This window comes from Musca domestica, unplaced genomic scaffold (assembly GCF_030504385.1).
Source record: "Musca domestica strain aabys unplaced genomic scaffold, Musca_domestica.polishedcontigs.V.1.1 102, whole genome shotgun sequence".
Lineage (NCBI taxonomy): Eukaryota > Metazoa > Arthropoda > Insecta > Diptera > Muscidae > Musca > Musca domestica.
Window position 1 is genome coordinate 935,832 of NW_026712117.1, and position 17,181 is coordinate 953,012.

Consider the following 17,181-nt stretch of genomic DNA (forward strand, 5'->3'; position numbering starts at 1 on the left):
ATCTGTTAATTACCCCTTCCTTCCACCAACAACAGCTTTTCCACCCAACGGCACCGGGGCCACCGGGGAATTACACTTTCCGTCCATCAGGTTCGTCAGCTCAAAACAGTACCATACCTTCAAACCTCACTCATCAGCAAATAACATCGAGACAAACTGTTCCTAAAGATCTACCCATATTTACTGGCAATCCAGAAGGGTGGCCTCTTTTCAGTTCCACATTCGATTGGTCTACGGAGGTATGTGGCTTAACTGATGCTGAGAACTTAATCCGTCTGCAAAAGGCGTTGCAAGGAGATGCTTTGAAATCTGTTCAGCACATTTTAATCCACCCGTCCTGTGTGCCAGCCGCAATTTCAACACTAAAATTATTGTATGGACAGCCAGAAAAGATCCTCCATTCCCTGAAACAAAAAATAAAATCATTGCCGGCAGTCAACGTAAATAAGTTGGATACACTCACCTCATTTGCCGTACAAGTTAAAGGTCTACATGCCACAATAGAAGCCTGCAATCTTCTTGATGAGCTGAATAATCCATCATTACTACAGGAATTAATTGCCAAATTGCCTTCTTATTTCCAAATTCAATGGGGTACATACAAAATGAATTTATCAAAACAAAATAGAAAAGTCAACATAGCGGAATTCTCCGCATGGATTTTTGACATTGGTGTTTCTGCCAGCAGCGTAAATATTGACAGCAGTTCTAGCTCTGCCGCAGAGAGTATCTCACGTAATAGGCAGAGAAAGGCATATGTACACACTCACACTGAACAGAGCAGAAAGATATGCATCGTGTGCAGTAATAACTGCAACAACGTTGCCAACTGCGAGAAATTTAAGAGAATGGATAGGACAAATAAATGGAATATCGTAAGAGAATTTAATCTGTGTAAACAATGTTTACGAAAACATTTTGGCAAATGTGATCGTAACAAAGTATGTGGTGTTGATAATTGTCAGTATAAACATCATTATCTATTGCATAAACCAACGGAAAAGACGGACAAAAGAGAAATGTCAAACATGGAGGATTCAAATAAAAATAAAGTTTCAATGCAAAACAGTGAAAACCAGAGTTGCAACACGCACAAAGCATTGGGCTGTAACAATTTATTTAAAGTTATTCCGGTAATAATATATGGCAATGGAAACAAATTTATAGAAACATTTGCGTTTATCGACGACGGTTCTTCAACCAGTTTAATAGATGAACAGATCGTCAACGACCTAAATCTTTCCGGAACCAATGAACCTTTATGTCTTAAATGGACTGGTAACGTCGAACGAAATGAAAACAGTTCTCGTAGACTTTGCTTAAGTGTGGCAGGTCCCAACAAAAAAGTTCATACAATAGAAGTTCGAACAGTGAAACATCTTTCTTTACCGAGGCAAACTCTTGACTTTAAAACTCTTGTGCAAGATTTTCCTTATCTGACTGGATTACCTGTAAACGGTTACGTTGATGCCACTCCACGATTATTGATTGGTCTAAACAATTCTAACCTATGCGTTTACAACAATATAAAAGAAGGAAATATCAACGAACCTGTGGCAATTCGGACCCGTCTTGGGTGGTTAGTGTACGGTGCAATGGGAAATAAGTTTATAGAACACCATCACTGCCATTCGGATGAATGCAATAATAAGATTCTATCGGATTTAATGAAAACGTTTTACTCTTTGGAAACTGCCGGTGTAGATGGTGCAAAAACAATAATGAATAAGGACGACGAAAAAGCCATGTCCATCTTAGAGAAGTGTACTATACAAAGAGCAGATGGACACTACGAAACCTCTTTGTTGTGGCGAGACGACAATGTACAAATGCCAAAGAGTTACGATATGGCACTGAAAAGGTTTAAATGTTTAGAGAAAAAATTAAAAAGTGACCGTCATTTAAATGACATTTTCAATAAAACAATTTCAGAATATATTTCAAAAGGCTTTATAACCAAGACAGAAAATTATCGCGACCAGTCAAGGAAAGAGAAAAAGGTTTGGTATTTACCAATTTTCCCAGTTTTTAATAAAAACAAGCCTGGGAAAACCAGAATCGTTTGGGATGCGGCTGCGAAAACCCATGGCATTTCTTTAAACGATATGCTGATGAAAGGTCCAGATATGTTGGGTTCGCTTCCATCAATTCTCATTCGTTCTCGTGAAAAAGCTATCGCCATTTGTGGTGATATAGAGCAGATGTTTCACCAAGTGTTTATAAGGGAAGAAGATCGTAATGCCCAGCGATTTCTATGGCGTACAGAGAGCGAAAGAGAACCTGACGTTTATGTTATGAACGTGATGATTTTCGAAGCGTCATGTTCACCATGCATATCGCAGTACATTAAAAATACTAATGCCGATAAATTTAAGGGAAAATATCCTACAGCGGCAGCGGCTATAAAAAACAACCATTATGTCGATGACTATTTAGATTCAGTTGACACAGTTGAAGAAGCAATTACCTTAGCCAAAAACGTTAAATATATTCACGGAACGGCTGGCTTTAATATCAGAAACTGGATGTGTAATAACAAAAGTGTTTTAGCTGCAATGAATGGTATCAATAGTCAACAACATAAGAGCCTTAATCTCGGAAACGAAATTCTAGTAGAGAAAGTTCTTGGTGTTTTTTTGGAAACCAATAGATGACACTTTTACGTTTAAACTTTCGCTTAATATTGCCAACAATATATTGACAGAAAATAAAATCCCCTCAAAACGGGAAATATTAAGAATTTTGATGTCAATATATGATCCTTTAGGTCTCATTGGACACTATTTGATGTACCTAAAAATAATACTTCAGGATGTGTGGAGGAGCGGCGTAACGTGGGATGAACAAATACAGCCCCTTCATTTAGCGAAGTGGACTAAATGGCTATCATTTTTACCGGAAATTGAAAACATTTCAATACCGCGGTGTTACCTCCAATATTTTAGTGATTATCACGATGTTGATGTACAACTGCATACATTCGCTGATGCCAGCGAAAATGGCTATGCAGCAGTTTCCTATTTCAGAATTTCGAATGGTATCGACGTCGTCGTATCACTTGTGGGTTCAAAAACCAGAGTTGCCCCACTTAGAGTAGCCTCCATTCCACGTTTGGAATTAATGGCAGCAGTAATTGCGTCACGTTTAGCCAATAGTATCAAAAAGAGTACAACCATAAAACTTAGCCGAATGACATTTTGGTCCGATTCTAAAACTGTCATTAGTTGGTTAAAATCAGATCAAAAGAAGTACCATCAATTCGTGGCTTTTCGGGTAAGCGAAATTCTCGACACGACTGATTTAGATGACTGGCGATGTATTTCCGGCAAGTTAAACGTGGCAGACGAAGCTACAAAGTGGTCCAAACGTGGGCCTGACTTATCTAATCACAGTAGATGGCAAAATGGTCCAAGTTTTTTGAAAGAAGACCCAAGTCTGTGGCCGATACATACTGGCATAAATGCTAATATTGACTGTGAACTTAAACAAAATTTGTTTCATGTTAAAGAAATTCACCACTTGGTTACAATTGAGCGCTTTTCTCAGTGGCGAAGAGCGCTTAGGTCGGTTGCCTATGCCATACATTTCATAAACAAACTTAAAAAGAGTTCCGAGCCAAATAACATATCTCAATGCGAACTAAAAACGGCGGAGATCATTCTCATTAAGCAAGCTCAAATGGACAAATATTTCAATGAAATAACAACGATGAAAGGTGGTGGTAAAATTAGCAAAAGTAGCTCTCTTTATAAGCTCTCTCCTTTTTTAAACGACAAGGAAGTTTTACGTATTGATAGCCGAATAGAACACGCCGATGTTCCAGATGAATTTAAACACCCAGCAATTATGCTAAAACAACACAACATCACCGAGCTAATATTACTTCACTTTCACGCAAAATACCATCATGGAAATCACGAGACCGCCATAAATGAAATTCGACAACAAAATTATGTGCCTCGTTTAAGAACTACGTATAGAAAAGTTATACGAAAATGTCAAATGTGCAAAGTTAGTAAGGCAGAACCAACATATCCACAAATGGCAAGACTTCCAAGGGCTAGACTGTCGGCACATGTTGCACCCTTTACATTTACGGGCCTGGACTTTTTTGGCCCAATTTTGGTAACTGTCAATCGGCACAAGGAGAAAAGATATGGCGCATTGTTTACCTGTCTAACTATACGAGCTGTGCACATTGAGATAGTACATTCTCTAACCACCAGTTCTTGTATTTTAGCAATACGGAATTTCATAGCCAGACGTGGTACGCCAAGGGAATTCTTCAGCGATAATGCGACCAACTTTGTTGGAGCAGAAAAGGAGCTACGCGCTGCCGTAAAAGAAGTTGACGGAAACGAATTTGTTCGCAATTTCACAACTGCCACAAGTAAATGGAATTTCATTCCGCCTGCTGCCCCACACATGGGCGGGGCGTGGGAACGCATGGTACGATCTATTAAAACAGTTCTTTATAAAATAATGCCGACGAGATCAGTCAATGATGAAACCATCCGCAGTATGATGGCAGAAGTTGAAAATATTGTGAACTCTCGCCCGCTTACTTACGTGCCAATAGACAACGAAACTCAAGAGGCACTAACGCCTAACCATCTACTGCTAGGGAGTTCAAATGGAATGAAACCATTAGCAGATTTTGAAGACTCCAGTGTGGTGGTTAAGAATAGCTGGTTGCAATCCCAACTGTATGCCCAACAATTTTGGAAAAGATGGCTGTCGGAGTATTTACCGTCTCTAACATGTCGAACGAAGTGGTTTGAAAATAGTAAACCCTTAAGTAAAGGCGATTTGGTTGTTGTGGTTGACCCTTCGTTCCCGAGAAATGTTTGGCCAAGGGGAAAAATTTTGGAAACAACAGTTGCAGCTGACGGCCAGGTTCGAAGAGCGAAAATTATGACATCAAGGGGTGTGCTAGAGAGACCAGTAGCAAGATTAGCTCTACTCGACGTGGCTTCAAATAGGGAGTAGGGCTGCGAAACTTTCTTGCCATACTGCGGCGGGGTGTTAGCGCCACTGTCGCCTAACTGATAAACTACATTGCAACATGCTGTTAGCGCCACGGCCAATTGTTGAACTATTGCCAAATTTTGATAGTTATCGAATTATTGTAATCTCAATCACTATTAATTAAATCTTTTTTAAGGTTATAAAACCAACGTGTTTCTAAGTGTAGAATACAACATTACTTTAACGTTGAATTCAATTTGTACAAAAAATATAATAAGTTTTCGCGCTTTGTTTCAAACTAAAAAGTAACTAAAAACATCTAAAAACTGAATTTACTTTTATGTATTTAATTTATAATTATTCCTCAATTAGGAATTTCAACATACAAATACAACTGGATATTGAATAAACTGAATTTTCTAAACCAAGTATTTGCTGTTTACAATCTTGTGGAACTTAGCGCTTGGGAGATTCCCGTAACAGGGAGGTACCGTTACATAGGGGCTATACGAACACCTGGACCTGCATAAACAATTTTCCGTCACAGGCTGTAGTACCCGCTACGAACTTTAAATATAAAATTTGAAACAATTCTGATGCATAATATGTCTTAAATCATCGAAATACGGAATATAGGGAAGTACCGTTATATGGAGCCTATACGAGGATGTGAGCCTGCATAGTCAAACTTCTGTAATATATTAAAGTACCCATTAGTAACATTAAACTCGAAATTTGAAATTTAATCTCGCTAAAATCATCCAAATACCGAATATCGGGAGGTGCCGTTATATAGGGGCTATGCGAAAACATAGGCAATTTTCTGTCATAGGTTACAGTAATTATTGCGAAGTGAAAATACGAAATTTGAAGCTATTTCGGTGAATTATGTAGCAAAAATCATCGAAAAGTCCTACTAACGTACTTCAATTCGTTCGGAAGCCAGAGTGATTTCCACAGACGGCCAGACAGACAAACAGACGGATATCGCTGATCAAGAATATATGTACTTTGTGGGGTCTAAATTGTATATTTCCAGGTGTTACAAACGGAATGACAAATTTAATATAACCTCCATACTATGGTAGAGGGTATAAAAAAATTACAAAACTGGTCGAGTCTTGCAAGATCTGGAACAATGCATATATTGAGTCTCCCACAGAGACCTGTATAACTGTTTTATGGTATGTTGCGTGACCTTTATTGGTCCACGCTTTCAGCCTCATGACTGCTTCATACCTAACCTGTATTTCTATTGGGTGCATATAAAGAAAAGTCTCCAGAGACCTTGTTGCTGTAGTCCTCATTACAGCGCAGATAACTAGGCAACACTTTCTTTGGACTTCCTGCAAAATTTTGATATTGCACTCAATTTATTATATTTCAGGTAAATGCATATGTATGGGTAAAGTTTAATAATGCATTAAATTGGATTAATTATAGTTTGCTGTCGTTGTAATAGAGAGGAGGCATAGTTCGTGTATACCAAAGTGTATTCCGGAATCAAGAAACCACCGTGATTCTCTCAATTGTCATTGACCTGATGAATGTCATTGCATTTTGGAATTGCCTCTGTAAACGTTCCTCGGCGACACAGCAAACTCTTTACATAGGTTATTGCATTGTTGATTTCACATTTCACATGAACGATCTGATAGTGGTCCACAAAATCTCCTGGATTCATTGCGTCGTTTTCGTGTAGGTGACGTGTTATAATAGTGTTATTAAGATCCAATGGTAGCTGACAACGTTGCTCATTCGCGTCGACTTCGGCAGCAACTATTAAAACACAGAAGAGAAACATGTTATGCGAAATGTGATGACAGTTAATGGTCCGGCTAAGTTTAAAGTTCCTTCTACAGGTTGGACCAGAAAGGCCGAAGAGGTATGAATTCCATATAACTTTTTTTATACCCTCCACCATAGTATGGTGGACACCTCGAAATATACATTTTAGACCCCACAATGTATATATATTCTTGACCAGCATACAATTCAATGTCGATTTAGCGATGTCCGTCCGTCTATCTGTCTGTGGAAATCACTCTAGCTTCCGAACGAAATGAAGTAAGTTGATAAAAATTTGTTCAAATATGTATTATGTCTCCAGGACTTTTGGTATTGTAAATGGGCCATGTAGCTCAATGTTTTGGTATAGCCTCCCAATAAAGGTACCTCCCGATATTCCATATTTTGATGATTTTTGCGAAAATATTCATCGGAATTGTTTCAAATTTGGTATTTGAAGTTCGAAATGGATGCTACAGAAAATTGTCTGTTCAGGTGAACGTCTTCGTATAGCCCCCATATAACGGTATCTCCGGATATTCGCTTCTTTGTTGATTTTAGCGACATTATTCAATGGAATTCTATCAAATTTGGTATTTGAGGTTCTTAATGGATACTACAGTCAAAGACAGAAAATTGTCTATGTAGGTCCACGTCTTCGTATAGCCACCATATAACGGTACCTCTCGACATTCGGTATTTGGATGATATGAGCTACATTATTCACCGATTTTTTTTTTTTTTTTTTTTTTTGTTAAGTTTCGCATTTGAATATTGTTATTGCTTATGACAAAATTTATCTATACAGGTCCATATCGTCGTATAGACCCTAATGTAACAGCTATATTCGGTATTTTTAAGATTTTAAAATAATTTTTAACGGATTTTATTGTTTTTGAGAATTGCCAAATTCGTTTTAAATGGTGGAGGGTATTCAAAGTTCGGCCCGGCCGAACTTACAGGTTTTTTAATTGTTTGTTATTATTTGTTGTTCTTTTTAAAAAATGTTGAAAAAAGACATAGACAATTTGTCAAGGAGCAATACACAATTGAAAAACTTTTCTAAATCGTTGAAATCAAACAGAACAAGAGAATGAACCAGGTGACGCCATTACCATCACTGTGTGACGATAACGGGTCATATTGGAAATTTTTTGTAAGGCCAGCAGTGGAAAACAATCCTCAAATATGATTCCAACAGGATGCAGCCACAGCGCAAACTGTCATAGGCTGTAGCATCCGTTACGAACTTTAAATACCAAATTTTAAACAATTCCGATGAATAATGTCGCTAAAATTATCAAAATACCGAATATCGGAGGGGCTATACGAAGACATGGACCTGCACAGACAATTTCCTGTCATGGGCTGTAGTGCCCATTTCTAATTTCAAATACAAAATTTGAAAAATTTCTGGTGAATAATGTCGCTTAAATCTCCAAAATATCGAAAAAAGGGAGGTACCATTATATGGTACCAAAACGTCGGCCTACATCAGCTATATTCAATACCAAAAGTCCTGCAGACATAATGCACATTTGAGTAAAATGTTATCAACCTACTTCATTTCGTTCGGAAGCTAGAATGATTTCCACAGATGGACGGACACCGCTAAATCGACATAGAATTTTATGCTGATCAAGAATATTTATATTTTGTGGGGTCTGAAATGTATATTTCGAGGTGTTACAAACGGAATGACAAACTATATATACCCTCCATATTATGGTGGAGGATATAAAAAACAAATGAAACCCAGTAAGGAAAAGTCAAAATTGGAACGGGACCGACTATATGATACCCCACATCACTATCCATATTTAGTAGGGCTCCCGAAACAAACGAATTTATTTGAAGTCTGTCCCATTTAGGCTGCTATTTGCCATTATTTGCACAATAAACCTGAAATCGGATTTAGGATATATATGGGAGCTATATCCAAATCTTAGCCGATCATGATAAAAATTTGGCAGAGATATTTCTGAGCTCTATAAGAATCTGATACCAACTATCATTGTTGTCGAATGCATATTACAAACTTGAGGGACTTAAACACCAAATCGGACAGAACATATATATGGAAGCATAGCTATATCTAAACGGATTTTCTCCGAATTAGATATACTTCCTTCTAGACTGAATTCGGTCGGATGTACCAAATTTCAGAACTTTTGGACTGATATTGGCCATTTGGTGCACAATTAACCAGAAATCGGTTGAAGATGTATATGGGAGCTATACCCAAATCTGAACCAATCTTGATAAAATTTGGCTGAGGTTTTTCTAGGCTGTATCTAATGACTGGTACCGAAGATGATTGTTGTGGGGTGCATATTGCGCATATGAGGGACTTAAAACCTCAAATCGGATGAAACATATATATGGGAGCATAGCTATATCTGAACCGATTTTCACCAAACCGATTTTCACCAAATTTGATTTACCTGCCTCTAGGCTCTTCCGTCAGATGTGCCGAAATTCAGGTCATTTGGACTGATATTTGCCATTTGGTGTACAATTAACCCGAAATCGGTTGAATATTTTATATGGGAGCTATATCTAAACTAAAACCGATTCTCACCAATTTCGAAAGGGATTCGTCAAATATTGTTTAGAAAATTTCATCTCAATCGGATAATAAATGCTACCTGCATTTTGATCACAAAAATACATGCACAGACTGACATGCATAAATCGACTCAGAAAGTGATTCTATGAAGATCCTCAAAAGTAACTGTCGGTCTATCTTGCTTCCTTTTCAATGTTACAAACAAATGCACGAAGACATACTACCCTTACCACAGTGTGGTGTTGGGTAATAATAAAATATAACAAAATATGTCTTAAATAAAACGTTATAAGGAATTCACACCACCTCGATCTTTCCGCGCCACCCTGTACTACCAACCCCAAAAACAATCAAAATTCGCACAAATTCACAATATCAGTAAACGTTTACTCACAATATTCAGCGAAAAGCTTGTACAAATCAGCTCTTACCATAGTAAACTTTCCATAAGAAAAATATTGTAAGTGTCAGAATTATATTTGTTTTATAATTTCCCATTTTCGTGGATAAAAATTCACAAGGACTTTAATTATCTATTTCCGTAATGTTCGATTGAAAAACTACAGCCGTATTTCCAAGTTCCACCACCTGCTGGAGCCGTTAGCTTGCTAAAATATACTGTACTACAAATAATACCTCACTGACAATATATGGCATTAAAAAGCAATGTTTTTTCAGTATTGGAAAATCCAATGACCTATAACTCTAGATAACAATGCCGGGAAAAATCAGATTGTAGATTAACAATACGCACAACGAATGGGGGAAATGTAGGCGTGGATGTATTATTCGAATAAAATCTTTAAATGTCCATTGTGTATTCTAAATCTTCATCGGGATCAATCACCTTTATCGGAAATTACTCTCTGTAACGACCCTATTTCCCCTGTGGGCTGGGATCAGCTAGCGGAGGCTAAGGGTATGTCACAGAAATGTATTTGCTTTAGTGTTCAATTTGTTTTCGGTTGGGGAGCAGTTCGGTTTTATTCGGGTGTATTAGGTTACGACGAAGTTTTTCACTTGGTTTTGTAATACTCCGCTAGCTTGGCGTCGTGACCTTGAACGGAATTCGGCAACTCTTCGCGGGGTCTCCTGTGGCTGGACAGGGAAAACAGATGTGGCCTTGGAAACACACACTTCGGGACCAGAATGACACCTGGTCAGTAGTACGAGTGGCGGACGAAGAACTTTGGTAGCTCGGGATCGGCGTACCTTAAATCGTAGACCCGGAATATAATTGGCCTACGAAACACACATATATGAAACTCCTGGACTCAGAGTCGATACAACAACCAATAACTCTACTCACCAGATGCAGGATGTTTTTCGTTACGGTTTTCTGATGTGTCCGCGATTTTTTCATTCACTGACTGTCCCTAAAAAAATTGAATATAATTCAAACCATAAAATAAAAAATGTAAAGAAGCTGCACTTTGAATACCCTCCACCATTTGGAACGAATTTGACAATTTTCCAAAAAAATAAAATCCGTTAAAAATTCTGTTAAAATCTTAAATAACCGAATGTAGCCGTTATATTAGTGTCTACCTGACGTGGACCTGCATTGGCAAATTTTGTCATAAGCCATTAATATATTCAAATGCGACACTTGAAAAAAAATGGTGATCAATGTAGGTAAAATCATCAAAATATCGAATATAAGGAGGTATTATTATATGGGGGCTATACTAAGACGTGGACCTGCACAGACAATTTTCTGTCATAAGCTTTAGTATTCATTACGAAATTCAGATACCAACATGGGTGGCGTTATATGGGTTCAATACTAAAACATAGACCTCTAAAGACAATTCTCTTCTCTTGCGTGGATTTTCAGACTATTTCATAGAAATATATGGGGAGGGGCACCTTTGTATGGGGGTTATACGATGTCTTGGACCTGTACATAAATTTCTCATTCACAGACCTCTATAGACAATTCTCCTACAGGGGGTAAAGTACTTACAGAATTGTGTAGAATTTCATACAATGTCATTAAAAAATGAAATCATCCAAATACCGAATGTCGGGAGATACAGTTATTATATAGACGATTCTCTTCTAGGGGATAAAGTACTCAAAAGAAAACTCTGATATGGCTTTTCAGACAATTCCCTCGAAAAAAATTGGCTAAAATCATCCAAATACCGAATATATAGACAATTCTCTTCCAGGGGGCAAACTTCTCAGAAGAAATGGTGGAGGGTATTTACAGTTCGGTCCGTCCGAGTTAACAGGTTTTTACTTGTTATTTTTATACCCTCCACCTTGAAAATGAGGGTATATTAATTTTGTCATTCCGTTTGTAACATCCCTTAATATTCGCCGTAGACTCCATAAAGTATATATATATATTCATAATCAGTATAAAATTTAACAAAATTTGTTGAAATCACGATATAGCCCACATTTTTAGACGTAGAGCTTCAACATTTAGCAAAACAATTTGTATTATGTCCAGGATGGTTGGTATGAAAATGAGGTATATTGGTTCACGTTCTGGTATAGCTGCTATATAACGGTACCTCCCGATATTTGATATTTTGATGATTTTTGCCATATATTTTCACGGATTTGTTTAAAAATTGGTAGTTGTAGGTCATAGTATGTTCTAGCTCTTATGGCGGAACATAGTATATAAAGGTATACGTTCTGGTATAGCCCCAATATAATGGCTCCTCCCGATAGTCGGTGTTTTGACGATTTTTGGCACATTTTCTTCACGGATTTGTCCAAAAACTGGTATTTGTAGTTCGTAATGGGTTCTAGCTCCTGTGGCATAACATGTTACCTAGAGGTCCACGTTTTCGTATAACTCCCACATAATAGTTTCTCCGGGTATTCAGTATTTGTCACATTTTTTCATGGATTTGTCTAAAAAAATTGGTATTTGTATTTTAAAAGGGTAAGGATACCCACCGATACTGGGTATTTTGATAATAATAGTTACATTAATGCAGGAAATTGTTTCAAATTTGGTATTTAAGAAAATTTGGTAGATGACAATCCTTGAAGTATAAAATCGTCTATGGAGGTTCTCGTTTTGGTACTTTTATATTAAAAAGGGGAGGAGGTATTATTAAAAGTTCGGTCCGGCCGAACTTAATGTTTTTTTTTACTTGTTTCAATATAAGCCGTTCTCGGACTTCGGGCATACAGGTTGTTTTCACTCAATACTCTGCAAACAGTCTCTACAGTAACACAAGGCAAACACTGTATCTTATATCTGTGGCTGGTACTAACAGGTTTTTGGCCCTAGCATTTTTTGTCATCTGTCTGGGGTATTTCTGCAATACTGACTTTCAATCTCAAGTTTAGATTTGTTCATATATTAATGCGTTAATGATCTGATTGTGGCAGAATAATACAACAAATTCTGCAATTCTTTGTAGAATTTCCTTTCCAATATAATTTTAATATCAGACGCCGGGTATCTTTAGTGTAATGCTTTCGTCAGCCCTCTTTCCAGGAAAAAAATAATTATTTTTAAAACACACAATTTGCATATTTGTCTACTTTTTGACTCGATTGATTTAGAAATGATTTCTTCTGATTTTTCTAACCTGCACGAATAAGTCGAGTACATTTTTGAAGTTATACAATAATACAACGACACTCACATATTATAACGGTTTATACAGTAGTCGAATTAAAACTAAGTCCACGTTGGAAAATACAAGCAACAATTATGAAGATATGGTGCGCTGCAATTATTTTGATCGCAACTGTTAATTCAGTTAAGGTTCTAAAAACACAAATTTTAAACCCTTCGTTTGTTTTTTTTTTTTTTTTTTTCAAAATTATATCCTAAAAAAATCGATACAAATTAACATGAAATCGAAAAATACATATATTTATATGATTTACAAAAATAAATAGAAAGACACCTACGGGAACATAGGCGTAGATCGATCCAGAATGTCAGTATGTGCAGGTCATCAACTTAACTTATTTTTCATTACTCTCTCCGGGAACACACGGCTCGATCAGCTGATCAAATTTACCATTCTCTAGACAGTGCAATATTTGCCGATTGCTAATGCGATTCTGGATGTTTCTTGAATTCCGGCGAAAACCAGATGCACACCAAATTTCTACTCTGCTATTGACGGGTATACCATATCTATACACATATGATTCCAAATATTGACCACTCGAAGAATATACTTCATATATAATTGACAGATCATTTAGGAGGCTTCGATCGCATACAGCTTTTGAAAATAGAAGACATTTTAGAATTATAAAAAAGTGGGTATTAATAATAACCTGAACATGCAATCTTTCATTAGATAATTATTTTCGAACCTACTTCTGCATTTTGGAAACTGGTCTGAGAACTCTCCATCAATACATAATGAACTCCCTGAATATCTTCGCACATTGTTGATTACACATTCTAAATGAACGATTTCAAATTCATCAATAAAATCACCGGGTTTCATTGTTGCATTGCCCTGCATATGACGTTTTACAATCATGTTTTCAAGATTTAGTGGTATCTGACAGCGTTGCTCATCATCAGTGGATTCTGTGACACCTAAATAAGAGGCAAAGAGAGAAAATAATATATATGTGAATGTGTGTATACAGCAGGTTTTCAATGGGATAATTACAGTAACTCCAAGCGAAATTCGTACAGCTAAAGAAAAAAAATTATTTTTCTCACAACTTCCAAAAATCAAAATTTCCAAAAAAAATGTTTTTTTTACATTTAATTAGAAATAAATATTAAATGATTATATTTCAGTACCAAAGCCAAACTCGTACACTTCGTATAATTTAAAGTATTTCTAGACATTAATATTTTGTATACATTCCTTTACTTTTTACCATTTGCTGCCTATTTGGCATACTTTTAACAAGTTTTTCGCAAAAGCAAAACAAAACAACAAAGCTTTCTTCAAATATTCTTTGCATGATATGGTATGCTGGCGGATTTTTCCATCGAGATAACTCCATAAATTCTCTCTAGAGGTTTATGTCTGGACTCTGGTCTGATGTATCCATGACGTGGCAACAATTATATAGCAGACAAGACCGCACTTTATAAGCGTTGTGTTTCGGATTATTGTTTTGATATCAAGTAGAAAAACATTAAGTTCAGCCGGACCGATCTTTTAATACCCTCCACCTCAGGGTAAAGAAAACGTAGAACCCATTATGACACACTAATAACAATTTTTTAGACATATTCATATTCCCATGTGACAAAAATCATCAAAATACCGAATACCGGGTCCGCTATATGGAGCTATACAAAAACGAGGACCTATAAATGCAATGTTTCGCCAAAGGTGCTAGAACCCATTAGGACCAACAAATACCAGTTTTTAGACAAATCCGCGAAGAAACGTGGCAAAAGTCATCAAAATACCGAATATCGGAAGGTACCATTATATAGGAGCTATACCAAAACGTGGACCTATACATACAATGTTTCGCCACCGAAGCAAGAACCCATTCTGACCAACAAATATCAATTTTTAGACAAAAATGTGGCAAAAATCATCAAAATACCGGATATCGGGAGGTACCATTATATGGGGGCTATACCAAAGCGTGGACCTACACATACAATGTTTCGCCACACGAACTAGGTCCCATTATGGCCTTCAAATATCAATTAATGTGGCAAAAATCATCAAAATACAGAATATCGGATCCGCTATATGGAGCTATACGAAAACGAGGACCTAAAAATTCAAAGTTTCGCCAAAGGTGCTTGGACCCATTAGGACCCACAAATACCAGTTTTTAGACAAATCCGCGAAGAAACGTGGCAAAAGTCATCAAAATACCGAATATCGGGAGGTACCATTAAATAGGAGCTATACCAAAACGTGGACCTGTATATACAATGTTTGGCCACCGAAACAAGAACCCATTCTGACCAACAAATACCAATTTTTAGACAAATCCGTAAAAAATGTGGCAGAAATCACCAAAATACCGAATATCGGGAGGGACCGTTACATGGGGGCTATATCAAAACGTGGACCTATACATACAATGTTTCGCCACACGAACTAGGTCCCATTATGACCTCCAAATACCAATTAATGTGACAAAAATCATAAAAATACCGAATATCAGGAGGGACCGTTATATGAGGGCTATACCAAAACGTAGAGCTACACATACAATGTTTCGCCACACGAACTAGGACCAATTATGACCTACAAATACCAATTTTCAGTCAAATCCGTGAAAAAATGTGGCAGAAATCATTAAAATACCGAATATCGGAAGGTACCGTTATATGGGGGCTATACCAAAACGTGGATGGATATATCTCATTTTCAATACCAACAATCCTTGACAAAATACAAATGGTTCTGCTAAATTTTGACGGTCTACGTCATATAATGTGAGCTGTATCGTGATTTCAACAGACACACGACAGAGAGATGCATATCGTTAAATCGACTTAGAATTTTATGCTGATTATGAATGTATGTATATACTTCATAGGGTCTAGGATGAATATTTATGGATGTTACAAATGGAATGACAAAGTTAATATACCGTACTTCTAAGTTGGAGGGTATTAACATATCAATCTTCCCCAAGGCCGAGCTTTTCCTTACAGAGTGGCAAACTTTCTTTCAAAATGTTAAGGTACATAGTCTGATCCGTAATACACTCAATAAAATGCAATACAACAGGTCCACAGGCTGAAAATGAACCCCACAACATTACTGACCCACCACCACCGTGCTTCACTGTAGACTTCATATTTTTGGCAAGGAGCGCTTCATTTGCCTTTCTCCATACATAAGGTCTGCCATCTGAACCAAAATTTATGGATTTTGTGATGTTCAATTACTAACTTCACTTCAACATGGAGGCAAGTAACCCCAGCTTTCGTACAGGGAAGTTAATAGCTGTATTCACCTGGGATGAGTTTTTGAATCAGCGTTCCACCACCTCCAAACACTTACCATGCTGGATTTTCCATACGAGAAATATTGTGAACAGAAGATAAAAGCTTGTTTTGTTTCCTATCATTTTTTACTTTTTTTCTGGCAACTCGGTTCGGATTTAAAACAACTGAATTTTAACCGTTAATTAACACAGTCTTCGACATTCCATAGAACACTGCATTAAGAATAGTCCCAATAGGGAAATATATGTAGCAAAGAAAAGCGATTATCAATGGTTTTTCCATAATTGGAATATTCTTTAATTAAGAAAACATTGAGATAAGAAAATAATTCAAATTGGAGGATTACATTTTCGTACTGGAATAATCGAGATTACATTTTTTTACAGATATGGGGAAAATAACTTTTGAGGGATAACAGGAAAAGCAAGTAAAAAGCTGTAAGTTCGGCCAGGCCGAACTTTGAATACCCTCCACCATTTGGAACGAATTTGGAAATTAAAAAAAAACAGCCGAATAATACCTCTCAAATGAAAGCCGTTATATGAAAGCTATACAAAGACGTGTCATAGGCTGCAGTAACGATTACGAACTTTAAATGCGAAATTTGAAACATATCGTTAATATCATCGAAATTCCGAATAAAACGTGGTACCATTGTATGGGGGCTATAGAAAGACAAGGGCCTGCACAGACAATTTTCTGTCTTAGGCTGTAGTATCCATTCCGAACTTCAAATACCAAATTTGAAAGAATTCCGTTGAATAATGTCGCAAAAATAATCAAAATAACGAATATCGGGAGGTGTCGTTATATGGGGGCTAAACGAAGGCGTAGACCTGCACGGACAATTTTCTGTCATAGGCTGTAGTATCTGTTACGAATGTAAAAAAATAGTAAAGTTTTTGGATTTAAGATACGTAAATATACTTGGAATCTAGAGAAATAGCTAATAAATTAATTAAAACCC

General features: G+C 36.9%; 1 protein-coding gene across 1 annotated transcript; it reads right to left on the reverse strand.

The window, feature by feature from the left end:
- Positions 1–13,256: 13,256 nt before the first annotated feature.
- Positions 13,257–16,412, reverse strand: LOC105262401 (uncharacterized). Its single transcript, XM_059127882.1, has 3 exons — positions 16,270–16,412; positions 13,638–13,865; positions 13,257–13,539 (listed from the first exon to the last, which is right to left on the reverse strand). Exons 1-3 carry the CDS (start codon positions 16,334–16,336, stop codon positions 13,274–13,276), a joined length of 561 nt encoding a protein of 186 aa, XP_058983865.1. The 5' UTR covers positions 16,337–16,412; the 3' UTR covers positions 13,257–13,273.
- Between the last annotated feature and the right edge of the window lie 769 nt (positions 16,413–17,181).